At 47.6% G+C, this 22,505-nt stretch overlaps 1 protein-coding gene and 2 long non-coding RNA genes across 21 annotated transcripts in view; 1 reads left to right on the top strand and 2 right to left on the bottom strand.

Moving 5' to 3' along the window:
- Nucleotides 1-130: 130 nt before the first annotated feature.
- Nucleotides 131-1,949, bottom strand: LOC127908586 (uncharacterized). Its single transcript, XR_008067621.1, has 3 exons — nucleotides 1,158-1,949; nucleotides 729-1,030; nucleotides 131-421 (listed from the first exon to the last, which is right to left on the bottom strand). It is a non-coding gene; the product is annotated as an uncharacterized LOC127908586 (long non-coding RNA).
- A 10,659-nt stretch (nucleotides 1,950-12,608) lies between these two features.
- The window catches only part of dhx34 (DEAH (Asp-Glu-Ala-His) box polypeptide 34), a 35,309-nt gene continuing 25,412 nt past the window's right edge, over nucleotides 12,609-22,505 (bottom strand). Inside the window, exons 13-16 of one of the 2 annotated variants that reach the window (XM_052466354.1) lie at nucleotides 21,766-22,068; nucleotides 19,264-19,449; nucleotides 15,586-15,733; nucleotides 12,609-13,035 (exon numbers count right to left, since the gene is read on the bottom strand). In XM_052466354.1, the coding sequence (XP_052322314.1) occupies nucleotides 12,887-13,035; nucleotides 15,586-15,733; nucleotides 19,264-19,449; nucleotides 21,766-22,068 (786 nt within the window). In that variant the 3' untranslated portion in view covers nucleotides 12,609-12,886. Of the gene's footprint in view, nucleotides 13,036-15,585; nucleotides 15,734-19,263; nucleotides 19,450-20,466; nucleotides 20,601-21,765; nucleotides 22,069-22,505 lie in introns of those variants that run through there. The other variant, XM_052466450.1, reaches the window with a different exon arrangement.
- On the top strand, nucleotides 15,734-18,118 carry LOC127908376 (uncharacterized). 18 transcript variants are annotated; one of them, XR_008067388.1, is made up of 8 exons: nucleotides 15,736-15,791; nucleotides 15,916-15,969; nucleotides 16,132-16,239; nucleotides 16,348-16,509; nucleotides 16,851-16,974; nucleotides 17,496-17,619; nucleotides 17,674-17,743; nucleotides 17,798-18,118. It is a non-coding gene; the product is annotated as an uncharacterized LOC127908376 (long non-coding RNA). The 18 variants fall into 18 exon arrangements; XR_008067375.1 differs by lacking the exon at nucleotides 15,736-15,791 and adding an exon at nucleotides 17,388-17,441 and having other exon boundaries at nucleotides 15,868-15,969; XR_008067164.1 differs by lacking the exon at nucleotides 15,916-15,969 and having other exon boundaries at nucleotides 15,734-15,791.

Raw genomic sequence — 22,505 nt, 5'->3', positions numbered from 1 at the left:
GTTGGAGGGGGGCTAGACCCAGGGGGTTGGAGGGGGGCTAGACCCAGGGGGGTTGGAGGTGTTTTGGGGGCTAGACCCAGGGGGGTTGGAGGGTGTTGGGCTCGACCCAGGTGTGAGGGAGGGTGTTGGGCTCGACTTAGGGGGGAAGGAGGGTGTTGGAAAGGGGGGCTAGACCCAGGGTGTTGGATGTGTGTTGGACTTTGGGGTGAAGAAACAGACTGTATGGAAAGGAGGATATAGAAAGAGAGGGAGCACGGGGGACGATGAAATGCGCTCTCTTTGAGCGGGGTAGACTTTGATCTCTTAACCTAGCCCCCCCACCAGCCTTCCACTCTCCCATTGAGGGGGTAGACAGATCTCTTAACCTAGCCCCCCACCAGCCTTCCACTCTCTCATTGAGAGGGTAGACAGATCTCTTAACCTAGCCCCCACACCCCCACCAGCCTTCCACTCTCTCATTGAGGGGTAGACAGATCTCTTAACCAAGCCCCCACACCCCCACCAGCCTTCCACTCTCTCATTGAGGGGGTAGACAGATCTCTTAACCTAGCCCCCCACCCCCCACCAGCCTTCCACTCTCTCATTGAGGGGGTAGACAGATCTCTTAACCTAGCCCCCACCAGCCTTCCACTCTCTCATTGAGGGGGTAGACAGATCTCTTAACCTAGCCCCCCACACCCCCACCAGCCTTCCACTCTCTCATTGAGGGGGTAGACAGATCTCTTAACCTAGCCCCCCACACCCCCCACCAGCCTTCCACTCTCTCATTGAGGGGGTAGACAGATCTCTTAACCTAGCCCCCCACCAGCCTTCCACTCTCTCATTTCAAACTGGACCTTTCTTTCCCTCACTGGTTCATGTCTGCTGTGGAGGGGGACGTCTATCAGTGTAACACCAGTACCTACAGTATGGGAGGGGGACGTCTATCAGTGTAACACCAGTACCTACAGTATGGGAGGGGGACGTCTATCAGTGTAACACCAGTACCTACAGTATGGGAGGGGGACGTCTATCAGTGTAACACCAGTACCTACAGTATGGGAGGGGGACGTCTATCAGTGTAACACCAGTACCAACAGTATGGGAGGGGGCGTATATCAGTGTAACACCAGTACCTACAGTATGGGAGGGGACGTCTATCAGTGTAACACCAGTACCTACAGTATGGGAGGGGGACGTCTATCAGTGTAACACCAGTACCTACAGTATGGGAGGGGGACGTCTATCAGTGTAACACCAGTACCTACAGTATGGGAGGGGGACGTCTATCAGTGTAACACCAGTACCTACAGTATGGGAGGGGGACGTCTATCAGTGTAACACCAGTACCTACAGTATGGGAGGGGGACGTCTATCAGTGTAACACCAGTACCTACAGTATGGGAGGGGGACGTCTATCAGTGTAACACCAGTACCTACAGTATGGGAGGGGGACGTCTATGTGGCTGCCCTGCACACAGAACACAGGACATGGAACACGGAACGACCCCAGGTTGAATGAAAATCACCAGGAGCCTTCATAGAGGAGTTACCGTCGTTACTGAGGACTGGCTGCTGATTGTTCTGTCAGGGGTCAGAGGTCAGAAACTGGACTGGGGAGGAGAGAAGAGACTGATGATGTGTGTACACTGTTTCAACTGTCAGTTTTTGTTTTTGTTTTAATTTAGGGAGAAAACACGCAAAAACAAAAGGACGTTTATATATATATATATGATTAGAATTTTGATTGGTATATTTGATTAAACATGTCGACAGGACCCCTTCAGTCACAGACACTGGAATGTTGTTTTGAAATTACCTCTGGAACTACCCCCCCAGAGACAGAGAGAGACAGAGAGAGACAGAGACAGAGACAGAGACAGAGATACATAGAGAGAGACAGAGACAGAGATACATAGAGAGAGACAGAGATACATAGAGAGAGACAGAGATACATAGAGAGAGACAGAGATACAGAGACAGAGATACATAGAGAGAGACAGTTTTTGAGACAGAGAGACAGAGAGACAGAGAGACAGAGAGACAGAGAGACAGAGAGACAGAGAGACAGAGAGACAGAGAGACATTTGAGACAGAGAGACAGAGAGACAGAGAGACAGAGAGACAGAGACAGAGACAGAGACAGAGACAGAGACAGAGACAGAGACAGACAGAGACAGACAGAGACAGAGACAGAGACAGACAGAGACAGAGACAGACAGAGACAGACAGAGACAGACAGACAGACAGACAGACAGACAGACAGACAGACAGACAGACAGACAGACACAGACAGACAGAGACAGACAGAGACAGACAGACAGACAGACAGACAGACAGACAGACAGAGAGACAGAGACAGACAGACAGACAGACAGACAGACAGAGACAGACAGACAGAGAGACAGAGAGACAGAGAGACAGACAGACAGACAGACAGACAGACAGACAGACAGACAGAGAGGATGAGTGTGAGGTGAGATAGTGTACTGTATTACAGCACTCGTGTTGTCTTGGGGGTGAGTTCAATATTTAAGTACGAGCACAGTGTTGGGTTAGGTTTCTAGAGTTTAGTGGTAGAAGAGAGCAGTATATGAGGATGTGTATAGCAGATTGCTGCGTGGAAGAAGAGGTTAAACAGGTCATTAAGAAAGTATTCAGACCCCTTGACTTCAACAACATTGTTACATTACAGCCTTATTCTAAAATGGATTAAATCGTTTTCCCTTCAATCTACACACAATACAAAGCAAAAACAGATTTTCTTTCTAATTTATTAAAACCAAACTTAAATATCATATTTAAATAAGTATTCAGACCCTTTACTCAGTACTTTGTTGAAGTACCTTTGGCAGTGATTACAGCCTTGAGTCTTCTTGGGTATGACACTACAAGCTTGGCACACGTGTATTTGGGGATCTTCTCCCATTCTTCTCTGTAGATCCTCTCAAGCTCTGTCAGATTGGATGGGGAGCGTTGCTGCACAGCTATTTTCATGTCTCTCCAGAGATGTTTGATCGGGTTCAAGTCCATTCTGAGACTTGTCCCCAAGCCACTCCTGCATTGTCTTGGCTGTGTTCTTAGGGTCATTGTCCTGTTGGAAGGTGAACCTTCGCCCCAGTCTGAGCGTCCTGAGCGCTCTGGAGCAGGTTTTCATCAAGGATCCCTCTGTACTTTGCTCCGTTCATCTTTCCCTCGATCCTGACTAGTCTCCCAGTCCCTATCACTGAAAAACATCACACAGCATGATGCTGCCACCACCATGCTTCACCGTAGGGATGGTGCCAGGTTTCCTCCAGACGTGAGGCTTGGTATTCAGGCCAAAGAGTTCAATATTGTTTTCATCAGACCAGAGAATCTTGTTTCTCATGGTCAGAGAGTCTTTAGGTGCATTTTGGAAAACTATAAGCGGGCTGTTATGTCCCTTTTACTGAGGAGTGACTTCCGTCTGGCCACTCTACCATAAAGGCCTGATTGCTGGAGTGATGCAGAGATGGGAGAACCTTCCAGAAAGGCAACCATCTCCACAGAGGAACTCTATAGCTCTGGTCATCTCCCCCGATTGCTCAGTTTGGCCGGGCAGCCAGCTCTGGGAAGAGTCTTGGTGGTTCCAAACTGTGTTTGTGTTTTTGGGGACCTTCAATGCTGCAGACATTTTTTAGTACCCTTCCCCAGATCTGTACCTCGTCTCAATCCTGTCTGAGCTTTACGGACAATTTCTTCGACCTCATGGCTTGGTTTTTGCTCTGACACAGGTGTGCCTTTCCAAATCATGTCCAATCAATTGAATTTACCACAGGTGGACTCCAATCAAGTTGTAGAAACATCAAGGATGATCAATGGAAACAGAATGCACCTGAGCTTAATTGAGTCTCATAGCAAAGACTCTTAATTTGCTCAAATTTATACAATCCTGGTTTTGCTTTGTCATTATGAGGTATTTTATGTAGATTGAGAGGGAAAAATATTAAATCAACTTTAGAATAAGGCTGTATATGTAACAAAATGTGGAAATACTAATCTGTAGCCCCCCCCTACCCGGCCATGTAAAATCCCAACCCCCCACCCGGCCATGTAAAATCCAATCTGTAGGCCTAACCCCCCTTACCCAGCCATGTAAAAGCCCAACCCCCCCCACCCCCTCCCCCCACCCACCCATGTAAAATCCAATCTGTAGGCCCCCCCCTTACCCAGCCATGTAAAAAAAGCCCACCCCCACCTACCTCCCCATGTAAAAGTCCAATCTGTAGGCCCCCCACCCACCCATGGAAAAGGCCAATCTGTAGGCCCCCCCCACCCACCCACCCATGTAAAACCCAATCTGTAGGCCCCCCCCCACTCACCCATGTAAAATTCCAATCTGTAGACTGTCCATAGCTCTGGAGTCAGATGGTGGTAGTTAACCCTACACATGCTGGAAGGCACTTTTCAACTATCACATGACCCGGGCTAGTAGAAAGTGTTCCACCAGCCCCGTCTGTTCCACTAGCCCCGTCTGTTCCACTAGCCCCGTCTGTTCCACTAGCCCCGTCTGTTCCACTAGCCCCGTCTGTTCCACTAGCCCCGTCTGTTCCACTAGCCCCTTCTGTTCCACTAGCCCCTTCCGTTCCACTAGCCCCTTCTGTTCCACTAGCCCAGTCTGTTCCACTAGCCCCGTCTGTTTCCACTAGCCCCGTCCGTTTCACTAGCCCCGTATGTTCCACTAGCCCCGTCTGTTCCACTAGCCCCGTCCGTTCCACTAGCCCCTTCCGTTCCACTAGCCCCGTCCGTTCCACTAGCCCCGTCCGTTCCACTAGCCCCGTCCGTTCCACTAGCCCCTTCCGTTCCACTAGCCCTTCTGTTCCACTAGCCCCGTCTGTTTCCACTAGCCCCGTCCGTTCTACTAGCCCAGTCCGTTTCACTAGCCCCTTCCGTTCCACTAGCCCCTTCCGTTCCACTAGCCCCTTCCGTTCCACTAGCCCCGTCCGTTCCACTAGCCCCTTCCGTTCCACTAGCCCCTTCCGTTCCACTAGCCCCTTCCGTTCCACTAGCCCCTTCTGTTCCACTAGCCCCTTCTGTTCCACTAGCCCCTTCTGTTCCACTAGCCCCCTCTGTTCCACTAGCCCCTTCTGTTCCACTAGCCCCTTCTGTTCCACTAGCCCCTTCTGTTCCACTAGCCCCTCTGTTCCACTAGCCCCTCTGTTCCACTAGCCCCTTCTGTTCCACTAGCCCTGTCTGTTCCACTAGCCCCTTCTGTTCCACTAGCCCCTTCTGTTCCACTAGCCCCGTCTGTTCCACTAGCCCCTCCTGTTCCACTAGCCCCTCCTGTTCCACTAGCCCCTCCTGTTCCACTAGCCCCTTCTGTTCCACTAGCCCCTCCTGTTCCACTAGCCCAGTCTGTTCCACTAGCCCCTCCTGTTCCACTAGCCCCTCCTGTTCCACTAGCCCCTCCTGTTCCACTAGCCCCTCCTGTTCCACTAGCACCGTCCGTTCCACTAGCCCCGTCCGTTCCACTAGCCCCGTCCGTTCCACTAGCCCGTCACTCTAGTGCTCAAAATCCATCTCTGCTGGTGATGCGGTAGATATAGATTAGAATGAGAGAAACTAAATTGAGTTGGTGGAACACAGGAGACTCGGTTCAGACATCATGTATTGGGCTAAACACGGAAATCCCAGACCTAAAACATTGTGTCGGATGTTATGTGCATCTGTCCATGAGAGATTGTGTATAGGCTGACATGTCTGCTTGAGAGTATGGAGTGTTTAAATCACTGTGTTAATCTACCAGGAAACAGAGGATTGAAGAGGAACCTACCTTCCCTTGATGACACCCCTCTAAATCAGTGGAAACTTGAGTACAGTATAGGAGGGGGACGTCTATCAGTGTAACACCAGTACCTACAGTATGGGAGGGGGATGTCTATCAGTGTAACACCAGTACCTACAGTATGGGAGGGGGACGTCTATCAGTGTAACACCAGTACCTACAGTATGGGAGGGGGACGTCTATCAGTGTAACACCAGTACCTACAGTATGGGAGGGGGACGTCTATCAGTGTAACACCAGTACCTACAGTATGGGAGGGGGACGTCTATCAGTGTAACACCAGTACCTACAGTATGGGAGGGGGACGTCTATCAGTGTAACACCAGTACCTACAGTATGGGAGGGGGACGTCTATCAGTGTAACACCAGTATCTACAGTATGGGAGGGGGACGTCTATCAGTGTAACACCAGTATCTACAGTATGGGAGGGGGACGTCTATCAGTGTAACACCAGTATCTACAGTATGGGAGGGGGACGTCTATCAGTGTAACACCAGTATCTACAGTATGGGAGGGGGACGTCTATCAGTGTAACACCAGTATCTACAGTATGGGAGGGGGACGTCTATCAGTGTAACACCAGTACCTACAGTATGGGAGGGGGACGTCTATCAGTGTAACACCAGTACCTACAGTATGGGAGGGGGACGTCTATCAGTGTAACACAGGTTACTATGCCCAGGTAGTGCTCAGACCCCTGTCCTCCCCACTCCAACCAAAGTGTTGTTTAAATGACTATCATTCCCTTCAAATCACCGACACATCAACTGATCTGTACACACACACACACACACACTATTCAGGTTAGCTGTTGATATGACAAACTAGTCTGACACACACTCAGACAGACACACAACAGTATATTTATACCATACCACCAATATGTTTGATCCACACACACAGGGGGAGCCAGGCTACATGGTATCCCAACCCAGTACTGAGAGAGAGAGAGAGGCTACATGGTATCCCAACCCAGTACTGAGCCAGGCTACGTGGTATCTCAACCCAGTACTGAGACAGGCTACATGGTATCTCAACCCAGTACTGAGACAGGCTACATGGTATCTCAACCCAGTACTGAGACAGGCTACATGGTATCTCAACCCAGTACTGAGACAGGCTACATGGTATCTCAACCCAGTACTGAGACAGGCTACATGGTATCTCAGCCCAGTACTGAGACAGGCTACATGGTATCTCAGCCCAGTACTGAGACAGGCTACATGGTATCTCAACCCAGTACTGAGACAGGCTACATGGTATCTCAACCCAGTACTGAGACAGGCTACATGGTATCTCAACCCAGTACTGAGACAGGCTACATGGTATCTCAACCCAGTACTGAGACAGGCTACGTGGTATCTCAACACAGTACTGAGAGAGAGAGACAGGCTACGTGGTATCTCAACCCAGTACTGAGAGAGAGAGACAGGCTACGTGGTATCTCAACACAGTACTGAGAGAGAGAGACAGGCTACATGGTATCTCAACACAGTACTGAGAGAGAGAGACAGGCTACATGGTATCTCAACACAGTACTGAGAGAGAGAGACAGGCTACATGGTATCTCAACACAGTACTGAGAGAGAGACAGGCTACGTGGTATCTCAACACAGTACTGAGAGAGAGACAGGCTACATGGTATCCCAACACAGTACTGAGAGAGACAGGCTACATGGTATCTCAACACAGTACTGAGAGAGAGAGACAGGCTACATGGTATCTCAACCCAGTACTGAGAGAGAGACAGGCTACATGGTATCCCAACCCAGTACTGAGAGAGACAGGCTACATGGTATCTCAACACAGTACTGAGAGAGAGAGACAGACTACATGGTATCTCAACACAGTACTGAGAGAGAGAGACAGGCTACATGGTATCCCAACACAGTACTGAGACAGGCTACATGGTATCTCAACCCAGTACTGAGAGAGAGACAGGCTACATGGTATCTCAACCCAGTACTGAGAGAGAGACAGGCTACATGGTATCTCAACCCAGTACTGAGACAGGCTACATGGTATCTCAACCCAGTACTGAGAGAGAGAGACAGGCTACATGGTATCTCAACACAGTACTGAGAGAGAGAGAGACAGGCTACATGGTATCTCAACCCAGTACTGAGACAGGCTACATGGTATCTCAACCCAGTACTGAGACAGGCTACATGGTATCTCAACCCAGTACTGAGAGAGAGACAGGCTACATGGTATCCCAGCACAGTACTGAGAGAGTGAGAGACAGGCTACATGGTATCCCAACACAGTACTGAGAGAGAGAGAGACAGGCTACATGGTATCCCAACACACTACTGAGAGAGACAGGCTACATGGTATCTCAACACAGTACTGAGAGAGAGACAGGCTACATGGTATCCCAACCCAGTACTGAGACAGGCTACATGGTATCTCAACCCAGTACTGAGAGAGACAGGCTACATGGTATCTCAACCCAGTACTAGGAGAGACAGGCTACATGGTATCTCAACACAGTACTGAGAGAGAGACAGGCTACATGGTATCCCAACACAGTACTGAGAGAGAGAGACAGGCTACATGGTATCTCAACCCAGTACTGAGAGAGAGACAGGCTACATGGTATCTCAACACAGTACTGAGAGAGAGAGACAGGCTACATGGTATCCCAACACAGTACTGAGAGAGAGAGAGGCTACATGGTATCTCAACACAGTACTGAGAGAGAGAGACAGGCTACATGGTATCCCAACACAGTACTGAGAGAGAGAGAGAGAGGCTACATGGTATCTCAACACAGTACTGAGAGAGAGAGACAGGCTACATGGTATCTCAACCCAGTACTGAGAGAGAGAGAGGCTATATGGTATCTCAACACAGTACTGAGAGAGAGAGAGACCGGCTACATGGTATCCCAACCCAGTACTGAGAGAGAGACAGGCTACATGGTATCTCAACCCAGTACTGAGAGAGAGACAGGCTACATGGTATCCCAACCCAGTACTGAGAGAGAGGCTACATGCTATCTCAACCCAGTACTGAGAGAGAGAGAGAGGCTACATGGTATCCCAACCCAGTACTGAGGAGAGAGAGAGAGGCTACATGGTATCTCAACCCAGTACTGAGAGAGAGAGACAGGCTACATGGTATCCCAACCCAGTACTGAGAGAGAGAGAGAGGCTACATGGTATCTCAACCCAGTACTGAGAGAGAGAGACAGGCTACATGGTATCTCAACACAGTACTGAGAGAGAGAGACAGGCTACATGGTATCCCAACACACTACTGAGAGAGAGACAGGCTACATGGTATCCCAACACACTACTGAGAGAGAGACAGGCTACATGGTATCCCAACACACTACTGAGAGAGAGACAGGCTACATGGTATCCCAACACACTACTGAGAGAGACAGGCTACATGGTATCCCAACACACTACTGAGAGAGAGACAGGCTACATGGTATCCCAACACACTACTGAGAGAGAGACAGGCTACATGGTATTCCAACACACTACTGAGAGAGAGAGACAGGCTACATGGTATCCCAACCCAGTACTGAGAGAGAGACAGGCTACATGGTATCCCAACCCAGTACTGAGAGAGAGACAGGCTACATGGTATCCCAACACACTACTGAGAGAGAGACAGGCTACATGGTATCCCAACACACTACTGAGAGAGAGACAGGCTACATGGTATCCCAACACACTACTAAGAGAGAGACAGGCTACATGGTATCCCAACACACTACTGAGAGAGAGACAGGCTACATGGTATCCCAACACACTACTGAGAGAGAGACAGGCTACATGGTATCCCAACCCACTACTGAGAGAGAGACAGGCTACATGGTATCCCAACACACTACTGAGAGAGAGACAGGCTACATGGTATCCCAACACACTACTGAGAGAGAGACAGGCTACATGGTATCCCAACACACTACTGAGAGAGAGACAGGCTACATGGTATCCCAACACACTACTGAGAGAGAGACAGGCTACATGGTATCCCAACACACTACTGAGAGAGAGACAGGCTACATGGTATCCCAACACACTACTGAGAGAGAGACAGGCTACATGGTATCCCAACACACTACTGAGAGAGAGACAGGCTACATGGTATCCCAACACACTACTGAGAGAGAGACAGGCTACATGGTATCCCAACACACTACTGAGAGAGAGACAGGCTACATGGTATCCCAACACACTACTGAGAGAGACAGGCTACATGGTATCCCAACACACTACTGAGAGAGAGACAGGCTACATGGTATCCCAACCCACTACTGAGAGAGAGACAGGCTACATGGTATCCCAACACACTACTGAGAGAGAGACAGGCTACATGGTATCCCAACACACTACTGAGAGAGAGACAGGCTACATGGTATCCCAACACACTACTGAGAGAGAGAGACAGGCTACATGGTATCCCAACACACTACTGAGAGAGAGACAGGCTACATGGTATCCCAACACACTACTGAGAGAGAGACAGGCTACATGGTATCCCAACACAGTACTGAGAGAGACAGGCTACATGGTATCCCAACACACTACTGAGAGAGAGACAGGCTACATGGTATCCCAACACACTACTGAGAGAGAGACAGGCTACATGGTATCCCAACACACTACTGAGAGAGAGACAGGCTACATGGTATCCCAACCCACTACTGAGAGAGAGACAGGCTACATGGTATCCCAACACACTACTGAGAGAGAGACAGGCTACATGGTATCTCAACACAGTACTGAGAGAGAGAGACAGGCTACATGGTATCCCAACCCACTACTGAGAGAGAGACAGGCTACATGGTATCCCAACACACTACTGAGAGAGAGACAGGCTACATGGTATCCCAACCCACTACTGAGAGAGAGACAGGCTACATGGTATCCCAACCCACTACTGAGAGAGACAGGCTACATGGTATCCCAACACACTACTGAGAGAGAGACAGGCTACATGGTATCCCAACACACTACTGAGAGAGAGACAGGCTACATGGTATTCCAACACACTACTGAGAGAGAGAGACAGGCTACATGGTATCCCAACACACTACTGAGAGAGAGACAGGCTACATGGTATCCCAACCCAGTACTGAGAGAGAGACAGGCTACATGGTATCCCAACCCACTACTGAGAGAGAGACAGGCTACATGGTATCCCAACACACTACTGAGAGAGAGACAGGCTACATGGTATCCCAACACACTACTGAGAGAGAGACAGGCTACATGGTATCCCAACCCACTACTGAGAGAGAGACAGGCTACATGGTATCCCAACCCACTACTGAGAGAGAGACAGGCTACATGGTATCCCAACCCACTATTGAGAGAGACAGGCTACATGGTATCCCAACCCACTACTGAGAGAGAGACAGGCTACATGGTATCCCAACACACTACTGAGAGAGAGACAGGCTACATGGTATCCCAACCCACTACTGAGAGAGAGACAGGCTACATGGTATCCCAACCCACTACTGAGAGAGAGACAGGCTACATGGTATCCCAACACACTACTGAGAGAGAGACAGGCTACATGGTATCCCAACACAGTACTGAGAGAGAGAGACAGGCTACATGGTATCCCAACCCAGTACTGAGAGAGAGACAGGCTACATGGTATCTCAACCCAGTACTGAGACAGGCTACATGGTATCTCAACCCAGTACTGAGACAGGCTACATGGTATCCCAACCCAGTACTGAGACAGGCTACATGGTATCCCAACCCAGTACTGAGACAGGCTACATGGTATCTCAACCCAGTACTGAGACAGGCTACATGGTATCTCAACCCAGTACTGAGACAGGCTACATGGTATCCCAACCCAGTACTGAGACAGGCTACATGGTATCCCAACCCAGTACTGAGAGAGAGACAAGCTACATGGTATCCCAACCCACTACTGAGAGAGAGACAGGCTACATGGTATACCAACACACTACTGAGAGAGAGACAGGCTACATGGTATCCCAACACACTACTGAGAGAGAGACAGGCTACATGGTATCCCAACACACTACTGAGAGAGAGACAGGCTACATGGTATCCCAACACACTACTGAGAGAGAGACAGGCTACATGGTATCCCAACACACTACTGAGAGAGACAGGCTACATGGTATCCCAACACACTACTGAGAGAGAGACAGGGTACATGGTATCCCAACACAGTACTGAGAGAGAGACAGGCTACATGGTATCCCAACACACTACTGAGAGAGAGACAGGCTACATGGTATCCCAACACACTACTGAGAGAGAGACAGGCTACATGGTATCCCAACACACTACTGAGAGAGAGACAGGCTACATGGTATCCCAACCCAAGGCCCCATTCTTACATCTTAATAAATGTGCCTTTTGATTTGATTGATCAATAACCTGATTTCGTAGTAACTCTGTATTTAAGTACTATTTTCATTTGTTGTTTTTTTTTGGGGGGGGGGGTCAATTAATTTATTTCTGCCGATGTGGATTTTAATATGTGTTTATTTGTTTCACAGTAATTACTGAAATATGACCTGTTTATTTATTTAATGAGATATTTATTCTGATTGGTTAATTTATGTTTTTGGAGACAGGTTTTAATCTTCCGTGCCGTCTGACTTTGTGCCAATGTGCTGCTTTGATCCATATCGTGGGTTTGTGTCACTATTAAACACGCCTCTATATTTTAAACAAACGCTTCCTCCCTCTACGACACCTGCACGTCATTCAGTCTGTTACCATGGAGTTGAGGGGAGCTGACAAGAGCTTCAACCAATAAAGAGGTCGAGATGAAACCCAACAAAAATCACATGACCGGAAGAAGAAAGAGGCGTGACTCTTGATTTTATTATAAAACAGTATTCACTGAAACCCTTCAGGTTGTTGATTTCTCCATAGCAGTTAATTGAAGGCCATTACTTTGTCCTGATCAGGTGATTTAGGCAGGAAACTTTAGTGTCTCTCAACGTGCACGTGCTGTCTCTTGGTGTTTAAGGATCTCTGTTTCAACGTCCAGAGTGCATGTGCTTTCTCTTGGTGTTTAAGGATCTCTATTTCAACGTCCAGAGTGCATGTGCTGTCTCTTGGTGTTTAAGGATCTCTATTTCAACGTCCAGAGTGCATGTGCTGTCTCTTGTGTTTGAGGATCTCTGTAGAAGTGAGCGTCAGGTCCTTGTCACAGACATCACAGTGGTAGACTCTGGCCAGGCTGGAAACAGAGAAGGAAGAGGAGGCTGCCTTCACATCATCACCCTCTGAAACAGACAACAGCATCTGTCAGTTAGCTTCATTCCTAGAGATCATATTACATATATAAAATTGATTAAGTTGTTTTTTTCCCCTTATCAATCTACACACGATACCCCATAATGACATCACAATAACCCATAATGACATCACAATAACCCATGACATCACAATACCCCATAATGACATCACAATAACCCATAATGACATCACAATACCCCATAATGACATCACAATACCCCATAATGACATCACAATAACCCATAATGACATCACAATACCCCATAATGACATCACAATAACCCATAATGACATCACAATAACCCATAATGACATCACAATACCCCATAATGACATCACAATAACCCATAATGACATCACAATAACCCATAATGACATCACAATAACCCATAATGACATCACAATACTCCATAATGACATCACAACACCCCATTATGACATCACAACACCCCATTATGACATCACAATACCCCATAATGACATCACAACACCCCATAATGACATCACAATACCCCATAATGACAAAGCAAAAACTGTATTTTAGAAAGTTTTGCAAATTTATTACAAATAAAAAAACAGATTTACATATATATTCAAACCCTTTACTCAGTACTTTGTTGAAGTACCTTTGGCAGTGATTACAGCCTTGAGTCTTCTTGGGTATGACACTACAAGCTTGGCACACCTGTATTTGGGAAGTTTCTCCCATTCTTCTCTGCAGATGCTCTCAAGCTGTCAGGTTGGATTGGGAGCGTTGCTGCACAGCTATTTTCATGTCTCTCCAGAGATGCTCAATCAGGTTCAAGTCCATTCTGAGACTGTCCCCAAGCCACTCCTGCATTGTCTTGGCTGTGTTCTTAGGGTCATTGTCCTATTGGAAGGTGAACCTTCGCCCCAGTCTGAGGTCCTGAGTGCCCTGGAGCAGGATTTCATCAAGGATCTCTCTGTACTTTGCTCCGTTCATCTTTCCCTCGATCCTGACTAGTCTCCCAGTCCCTATCACTGAAAAACATCCCACAGCATGATGCTGCCACCACCATGCTTCACTGTAGGGATGGTGCCAGGTTTCCTCCAGACGTGACGCTTGGTATTCAGGCCAAAGAATTCAATCTTGGTTTCATCAGACCAGAGAATCTTGTTTCTCATCGTCTGTGAGGCCTTTAGGTGCCTTTGGGCAAACACCAAGTGGGCTGTCGTGCCTTTTGCTGAGGAGTGGCTTCTGTCTGGCCACTCTACCATAAAGGCCTGATTGGTGGAGTGCTGCAGAGATGGTTGTTCTCCTGGAAGGTTCTCCCAACTCCGCAGAGGAACTCTGGAGCTCTGTCAGAGTGACCATCAGGTTCTTGGTCACCTCCCTGACCAAGGCCCTTCTCCCCCGATTGCTCAGTTTGGCCGGGCGGCCAGCTCTAGGAAGAGTCTTGGTGGTTCCAAACTTCTTCCATTTCAGAATGATGGAGGCCACTGTGTTGTTCAATGCTGCAGACATTTTTTGGTACCCTTCCCCAGATCTGTACCTCGTCTCAATCCTGTCTCGGAGCTCTATGGACAATTCCTTCAACCTCGCGGCTTGGTTTTTGCTCTGACATGCACTGTCAACTGTGAGACATTATATAGACAGGTGAGCGCCTTTTCCAAATCATGTCCAATCAATTGAATTTACCACAGGTGGACTCCAATCAAGTTGTAGAAACATCAAGGAAGTCTCATAGCAAACGGTCTGAATACTTATTTAAATAAATTTGCAAAAAATTCTAAAACCGTTTACGCTTTGTCATTATGGGTGATTGTGATGTCATTACGGGTGATTGTGATGTCATTACGGGTGATTGTGATGTCATTATGGGTGATTGTGTGTAGATTGATGAGGGAAAACAACGATTTAATCAATTTTAGAATAAGGCAGTAACGTAACAAAATGTGGGAAAAGGGAAGGGGTCTGAATACTTTCTGAATGCCCTGTATTCTGCATCCCAAATAGTACCCTTTCCCCTATATAGTACACTACAATTAACCCTCTGCCATAGGGCTCTGGTCTAAAGTAGTGCACTATATAGGGAATAGGGCTCTGGTCTAAAGTAGTGCACAATATAGAGAATAGGGCTCTGGTCTAAAGTAGTGCACTATATAGGGAATAGGGTTCTATAGGGCCCTGGTCTAAAGTAGTGCACTATATAGGGAATAGGGCTCTGGTCTAAAGTAGTGCACTATATAGGGAATAGGGCTCTGGTCTAAAGTAGTGCACAATATAGAGAATAGGGCTCTGGTCTAAAGTAGTGCACTATATAGGGAATAGGGTGCTATAGGGCCCTGGTCTAAAGTAGTGCACTATATAGAGAATAGGGTGCTATAGGGCTCTGGTCTAAAGTAGTGCACTATATAGAGAATAGGGCTCTGGTCAAAAGTAGTGCACTATATAGGGAATAGGATTCCATAGGGCTCTGGTCAAAAGTAGTGCACTATATAGGGAATAGGATTCCATAGGGCTCTGGTCAAAAGTAGTGCACTATATAGAGAATAGGGTGCCATTTGAGCCTCACCTTTGTCCTGGTTGTCCTGCTGTTCCCCAGGCGGCCTGCAGGTGGCCTCGTGGCTCATCCTCTCCAGCGGTGTGACAGGACTGTACAGGTCACAGTGGGGACAGGACCAGAACGTACGTAGACACTCACTGTAGAGGTCCTTAGAGTCCTGGGGAACAGACACATTATAATACAGACACATTATAATACAGACACTCACTGTAGAGGTCCTTAGAGTCCTGGGGAACAGACACATTATAATACAGACACATTATAATACAGACACTCACTGTAGAGGTCCTTAGAGTCCTGGGGAACAGACACATTATAATACAGACACTCACTGTAGAGGTCCTTAGAGTCCTGGGGAACAGACACATTATAATACAGACACTCACTGTAGAGGTCCTTAGAGTCCTGGGGAACAGACACATTATAGTACAGACACTCACTGTTGAGGTCCTTAGAGTCCTGGGGAACAGACACATTATAGTACAGACACTCACTGTTGAGGTCCTTAGAGTCCTGGGGAACAGACACATTATAGTACAGACACTCACTGTAGAGGTCCTTAGAGTCCTGGGGAACAGACACATTATAATACAGACACTCACTGTAGAGGTCCTTAGAGTCCTGGGGAACAGACACATTATAATACAGACACTCACTGTAGAGGTCCTTAGAGTCCTGGGGAACAGACACATTATAGTACAGACACTCACTGTTGAGGTCCTTAGAGTCCTGGGGAACAGACACATTATAGTACAGACACTCACTGTTGAGGTCCTTAGAGTCCTGGGGAACAGACACATTATAATACAGACACTCACTGTAGAGGTCCTTAGAGTCCTGGGGAACAGACACATTATAATACAGACACTCACTGTAGAGGTCCTTAGAGTCCTGGGGAACAGACACATTATAATACAGACACTCACTGTAGAGGTCCTTAGAGTCCTGGGGAACAGACACATTATAATACAGACACTCACTGTAGAGGTCCGTAGAGTCCTGGGGAACAGACACATTATAGTACAGACACTCACTGTTGAGGTCCTTAGAGTCCTGGGGAACAGACACATTATAGTACAGACACTCACTGTTGAGGTCCTTAGAGTCCTGGGGAACAGACACATTATAATACAGACACTCACTGTCAGAGGTCCTTAGAGTCCTGGGGAACAGACACATTATAGTACAGACACTCACTGTAGAGGTCCTTAGAGTCCTGGGGAACAGACACATTATAATACAGACACATTATAATACAGACACTCACTGTAGAGGTCCTTAGAGTCCTGGGGAACAGACACATTATAATACAGACACATTATAATACAGACACTCACTGTAGAGGTCCTTAGAGTCCTGGGGAACAGACACATTATAATACAGACACTCACTGTAGAGGTCCTTAGAGTCCTGGGGAACAGACACATTATAATACAGACACTCATGGGGATCCTAATAAACCCCATGTAGAGGTCCTTAGAGTCCTGGGAACAGACACATTATAATACAGACACTCACTGTTGAGGTCCTTAGAGTCCTGGGGAACAGACACATTATAATACAGACACATTATAGTACAGACACTCACTGTTGAGGTCCTTAGAGTCCTGGGGAACAGACACATTATAGTACAGACACTCACTGTTGAGGTCCTTAGAGTCCTGGGGAACAGACACATTATAATACAGACACTCACTGTAGAGGTCCGTAGAGTCCTGGGGAACAGACACATTATAGTACAGACACTCACTGTTGAGGTCCTTAGAGTCCTGGGGAACAGACACATTATAGTACAGACACTCACTGTTGAGGTCCTTAGAGTCCTGGGGAACAGACACATTATAATACAGACACTCACTGTAGAGGTCCTTAGAGTCCTGGGGAACAGACACATTATAGTACAGACACTCACTGTTGAGGTCCTTAGAGTCCTGGGGAACAGACACATTATAATACAGACACATTATAATACAGACACTCACTGTAGAGGTCCTTAGAGTCCTGGGGAACAGACACATTATAATACAGACACTCACTGTAGAGGTCCTTAGAGTCCTGGGGAACAGACACATTATAATACAGACACTCACTGTAGAGGTCCTTAGAGTCCTGGGGAACAGACACATTATAATACAGACACATTATAATACAGACACTCACTGTAGAGGTCCTTAGAGTCCTGGGGAACAGACACATTATAATACAGACACTCACTGTAGAGGTCCTTAGAGTCCTGGGGAACAGACACATTATAATACAGACACATTATAATACAGACACTCACTGTAGAGGTCCTTAGAGTCCTGGGGAACAGACACATTATAATACAGACACTCACTGTAGAGGTCCTTAAGAGTCCTGGGGAACAGACACATTATAATACAGACACTACAGGTCCTTAGGTGTGAATCACTAAATTTACCAGCTAACTTTGACAAACATTCAGACAACGTGATAATCTACTTCCTCGCGGCACAACGCCTCATGGCACAACGCCTCTCGGCACAACGCCTCATGGCACAACGCCTCACGGCACAACGCCCCACGGTTGCCACAACGGTCGGCACAACGCCTCACGGCACAACGGTGGCACAACGCCTCTCGGCACAACGCCTCTCCCCTATTGGATAGTTTGTGTACGTATTGACATGAAGGCTGTGTGTGCCTTTTTAATAAATGTACGTAGTTCTGTCTTTGAGCTGTTCTTGTCTATTGATGTTCTGTATCATGTTTCATGTTTTGTGATAAACCCCAAGAAGAGTAGCTGCTGCCTTGTCAGGAACTAATGGGGATCCATAATAAACCCCAGGGAGAGTAGCTGCTGCCTTGGCAGGAACTAATGGGGATCCATAATAAACCCCAGGAAGAGTAGCTGCTGCCTTGGCAGGAACTAATGGGGATCCATAATAAACCCCAGGGAGAGTAGCTGCTGCCTTGGCAGGAACTAATGGGGATCCATAATAAACCCCAGGAAGAGTAGCTGATCCTTGTCAGGAAAATGGGAATCCATAATAAACCCCAGGGAGAGTAGCTTGCCTTGGCAGGAACTAATGGGGATCCATAATAAACCCCAGGGAGAGTAGCTGCTGCCTTGGCAGGAACTAATGGGGATTTAATTTGATTCCCTCCGGATGGAGGGAATTCATGGAATTGTTCAAAGTGAATCGAATTAAATGAGGCCGAGGTTGCAGTGCCTACAGCTTCCACACGTTGTCTAGAGTCTTGTCATTTGATTCGCAATTGATTCTTGGTCTAACTGAATCAAGGGAATCTATTCCCTCCGGTCTCCGACCGGATGTTTTGGTCGAGCTCTCTCCAAGACATTTTTTCGAAACAGACACCTATAGAATTGACATCGCCTCCTTTTGGGGTGTTACATGCTATCAGATAATAGCTTCTCATGCTTCCGCCGAAAAGCATTTTAAAAATCTGACTTGTTGCCTGGATTCACAACGAGTGTAGCTTTAATTCAATACCCTGCATGTGTATTTTAATGAACGTTTGAGTTTTAACTAATACTATTAGCATTTAGCGTAGCACATTTGCACTTCCAGAGCTCTAGATGGGACGCCTGAGTGCCAGGTAGGAGCAAGAGGTTAAATCAAAGCTAGAACTGGTCTATGGTTGCTTGTGGAGTGTGGAGTCAGGTATCCAGCTGTAGTTGGTAATATGATAACATCTACTCACAGTGAGGCAGTTGTAGGTGAAGTATTTGGTGACTTGGAGGCCTCCCTTGATGGTGTCAGGTTGCGCCTCCACCCCAGGGAAAAGGGGGTTTGGGGCATGGGGCTCAGAGAACTCGGACTGGGCCTGGGGACCTACGTAGAGGTTCTGTACCTGCAGGCCTGTCAAACGACGTAGACTGTAGCTCACCTGGAGAGGACGGACAGACAGACAGAGAGAACAGACAGACAGAGAGGACAGACAGACAGAGAGGACGGACAGACAGACAGAGAGGACGGACAGACAGAGAGGACGGACAGACAGACAGAGAGGACAGACAGACAGACAGAGAGGACAGACAGACAGAGAGGACGGACAGACAGACAGAGAGGACGGACAGACAGACAGAGAGAACAGACAGACAGACAGACAGAGAGGAACAGACAGACAGAGAGGACAGACAGACAGAGAGGACGGACAGACAGACAGAGAGGACGGACAGACAGACAGAGAGGACAGACAGACAGACAGACAGAGACGGACAGACAGACAGAGAGGACAGACAGACAGACAGAGAGGACAGACAGACAGACAGAACAGACAGACAGAGAGGACAGACAGACAGACAGACAGACAGAGGAACAGACAGACAGACAGACAGAGAGGACAGACAGACAGAGAGGACAGACAGACAGAGAGGACAGACAGACAGAGAGAACAGACAGACAGAGAGGACGGACAGACAGACAGAGAGGACGGACAGACAGACAGAGAGGACGGACAGACAGACAGAGAGGACAGACAGAGAGAACAGACAGACAGACAGAGAACAGACAGACAGAACAGACAGACAGAGAGGACGGACAGACAGACAGAGAGGACAGACAGACAGAGAGGACAGACAGAGAGAACAGACAGACAGAGAGACAGACAGACAGACAGAGAGGACGGACAGACAGACAGAGAGGACAGACAGACAGACAGACAGAGAGGACGCAGACAGACAGACAGACAGACAGAACAGACAGACAGAACAGACAGACAGAGAGGACAGAACAGACAGACAGAGAGACAGACAGACAGACAGACAGACAGAGACAGACAGACAGAGAGGACAGACAGACAGACAGAGACAGACAGACAGACAGACAGAACAGACAGACAGACAGAACAGACAGACAGAGAGAACAGACAGACAGAGAGAACAGACAGACAGACAGAGAACAGGACAGACAGACAGACAGAACAGACAGACAGACAGAGAGGACAGACAGACAGACAGACAGACAGAACAGACAGACAGAGAGAACAGACAGACAGGGAAACATGCACCTCAGTTGGGGGTGTTCTCATGATGTTATCTGGACAATAAACAAGGGACGTGATGATTAGACATGAGAGCTTTTCCTGGTCAGATCACATGGTAGTCCTAGTCCTATGTTATAACTAGAACCCACAGTTAAAAGAACCTCTTGAAACTAGGGGGCACTATTTTTATTTTGGGAAAAATAACATTCCCAATGTAAACTGGCTATTTCTCAGGACCAGATGCTAGAATATGCATATAATTGACAGCTTAGGATAGAAAACACTATAAAGTTTCCAAAACTGTAAAAATATTGTCTTTGAGTATAACAGAACTGATATTGCAGGTGAAATCCTGAGAAAAATCCAATCAGGAAGTGACTCTTATTTTGAAACCCCTGTCTTTCTATGCATCCCTATTGCCCATTGAAAGGGATATCAACCAGATTCCTTTTTCTGTGGCTTCCCTAAGGTGTCTACAGCCTTTAGCCGTGGTTTCAAGGCCTTTATTTTGAAGAATGAGCGTAAAACTTCCACATTGTGTAAGTGGTCAGTTAATTGGCTCTCAGTGTGATTTTTGCACTAAACAGAGAGGTAGCCATTTTTCCTCTCGCTCCTACTGAAAAGCCAACTGTCCCGGTTGATATATTATCGAATAGATATTTGAAAAAAACCTTGAGGATTGATTATAAAAAACGTTTACCATGTTTCTGTCGATATTATGGATATAATTTGGAATTTTTGTCTGCGTTGTTGTGACCTCTATTTCTGGTGGATCCCTGGGCATAACGCACCAAACTAACGGAGGTATTTGGATATAAAAAAGATCTTTATGGAACAAAAGGAACATTTGTTGTCTAACTGGGAGTCTCGTGAGTGAAAACATCCGAAGATCATCAAAGGTAAACGATTAATTTGATTGCTTTTCTGATTTTCGTGACCAAGTTACCTGCCGCTAGGTGTACATAATTGTTTTGATAGTATATCGATAAACTTACACAAACGTAAAGCATAATTTCAAAATCTGAGACAACAGGGTGATTAACAAAAGGCTAAGCTGTATTTCACTATATTTCACTTGTGATTTCATGAATATTTTCTAGTAAGATTATTTGACCGTTGCGCTATGCTATTTAGCGTAGTTTATGACAATTATCCCGGATCCGGGTACCATATTATAGAGTAGTCTTCCTCAATGTTAAAAGTTAGGTGTTCCTGTACCTCAGTGTATAGCAGGAAGCGGACCAGTCCTTCACTGAGTTTCTCCAGGTCTTTACGGGAGAGCCCAGGTACCCCCAGCCCCTCTCCCCTCCCAGCCTTGGCCCTGCTCCCCGCTCCGGCCCCCAGAGTGCCCTGTCCCAGCTGGGCCAGCAGGAGGCGCTCCCAGTCGGCCCTGAGAGTGAGGGAGGTGGACAGAACCTTCAGAGCCCCCTCTCCTGTCAGTCCAACCTCCAACCAGCCATCCACCACCAGCCTGGTACAGTCAGCATTACTGTCCAAGGAGTTAGCTACCAGCAACAGGGCCTGGAAGGGGACACGAACAGACAGTCAGGAGAGAAACAGTGCAGACAGGAACCATAAAAGCTGTGTTCCGAAACCAGCTCTGACACTGATAACATTTCAGTCTGAGGTGGATCTTTGTCAGGCATCGAGCTGAGACTCTGACACGGTACTGACCCGGCAGGGCTGGGACTCTGACACGGTACTGACCTGGTACTGACCTGTAAGGCTGGGACTCTGGCCCGGTACTGACCTGTAAGGCTGGGACTCTGACATGGTACTGACCCGTAAGGCTGGGACTCTGACCAGGTACTGACCCGTAAGGCTGGGACTCTGACCCGGTACTGACCCGTAAGGCTGGGACTCTGACCCGGTACTGACCCGTAAGGCTGGGACTCTGACCCGGTACTGACCTGTAAGGCTGGGACTCTGACCCGGTACTGACCTGTAAGGCTGGGACT

The sequence above is a fragment of the Oncorhynchus keta genome, chromosome 1, assembly GCF_023373465.1.
Source record: "Oncorhynchus keta strain PuntledgeMale-10-30-2019 chromosome 1, Oket_V2, whole genome shotgun sequence".
Taxonomy (NCBI): domain Eukaryota; kingdom Metazoa; phylum Chordata; class Actinopteri; order Salmoniformes; family Salmonidae; genus Oncorhynchus; species Oncorhynchus keta.
Note: the sequence above shows the minus strand (reverse complement) of the source record. Positions and strands in the feature narration are given on the sequence as shown.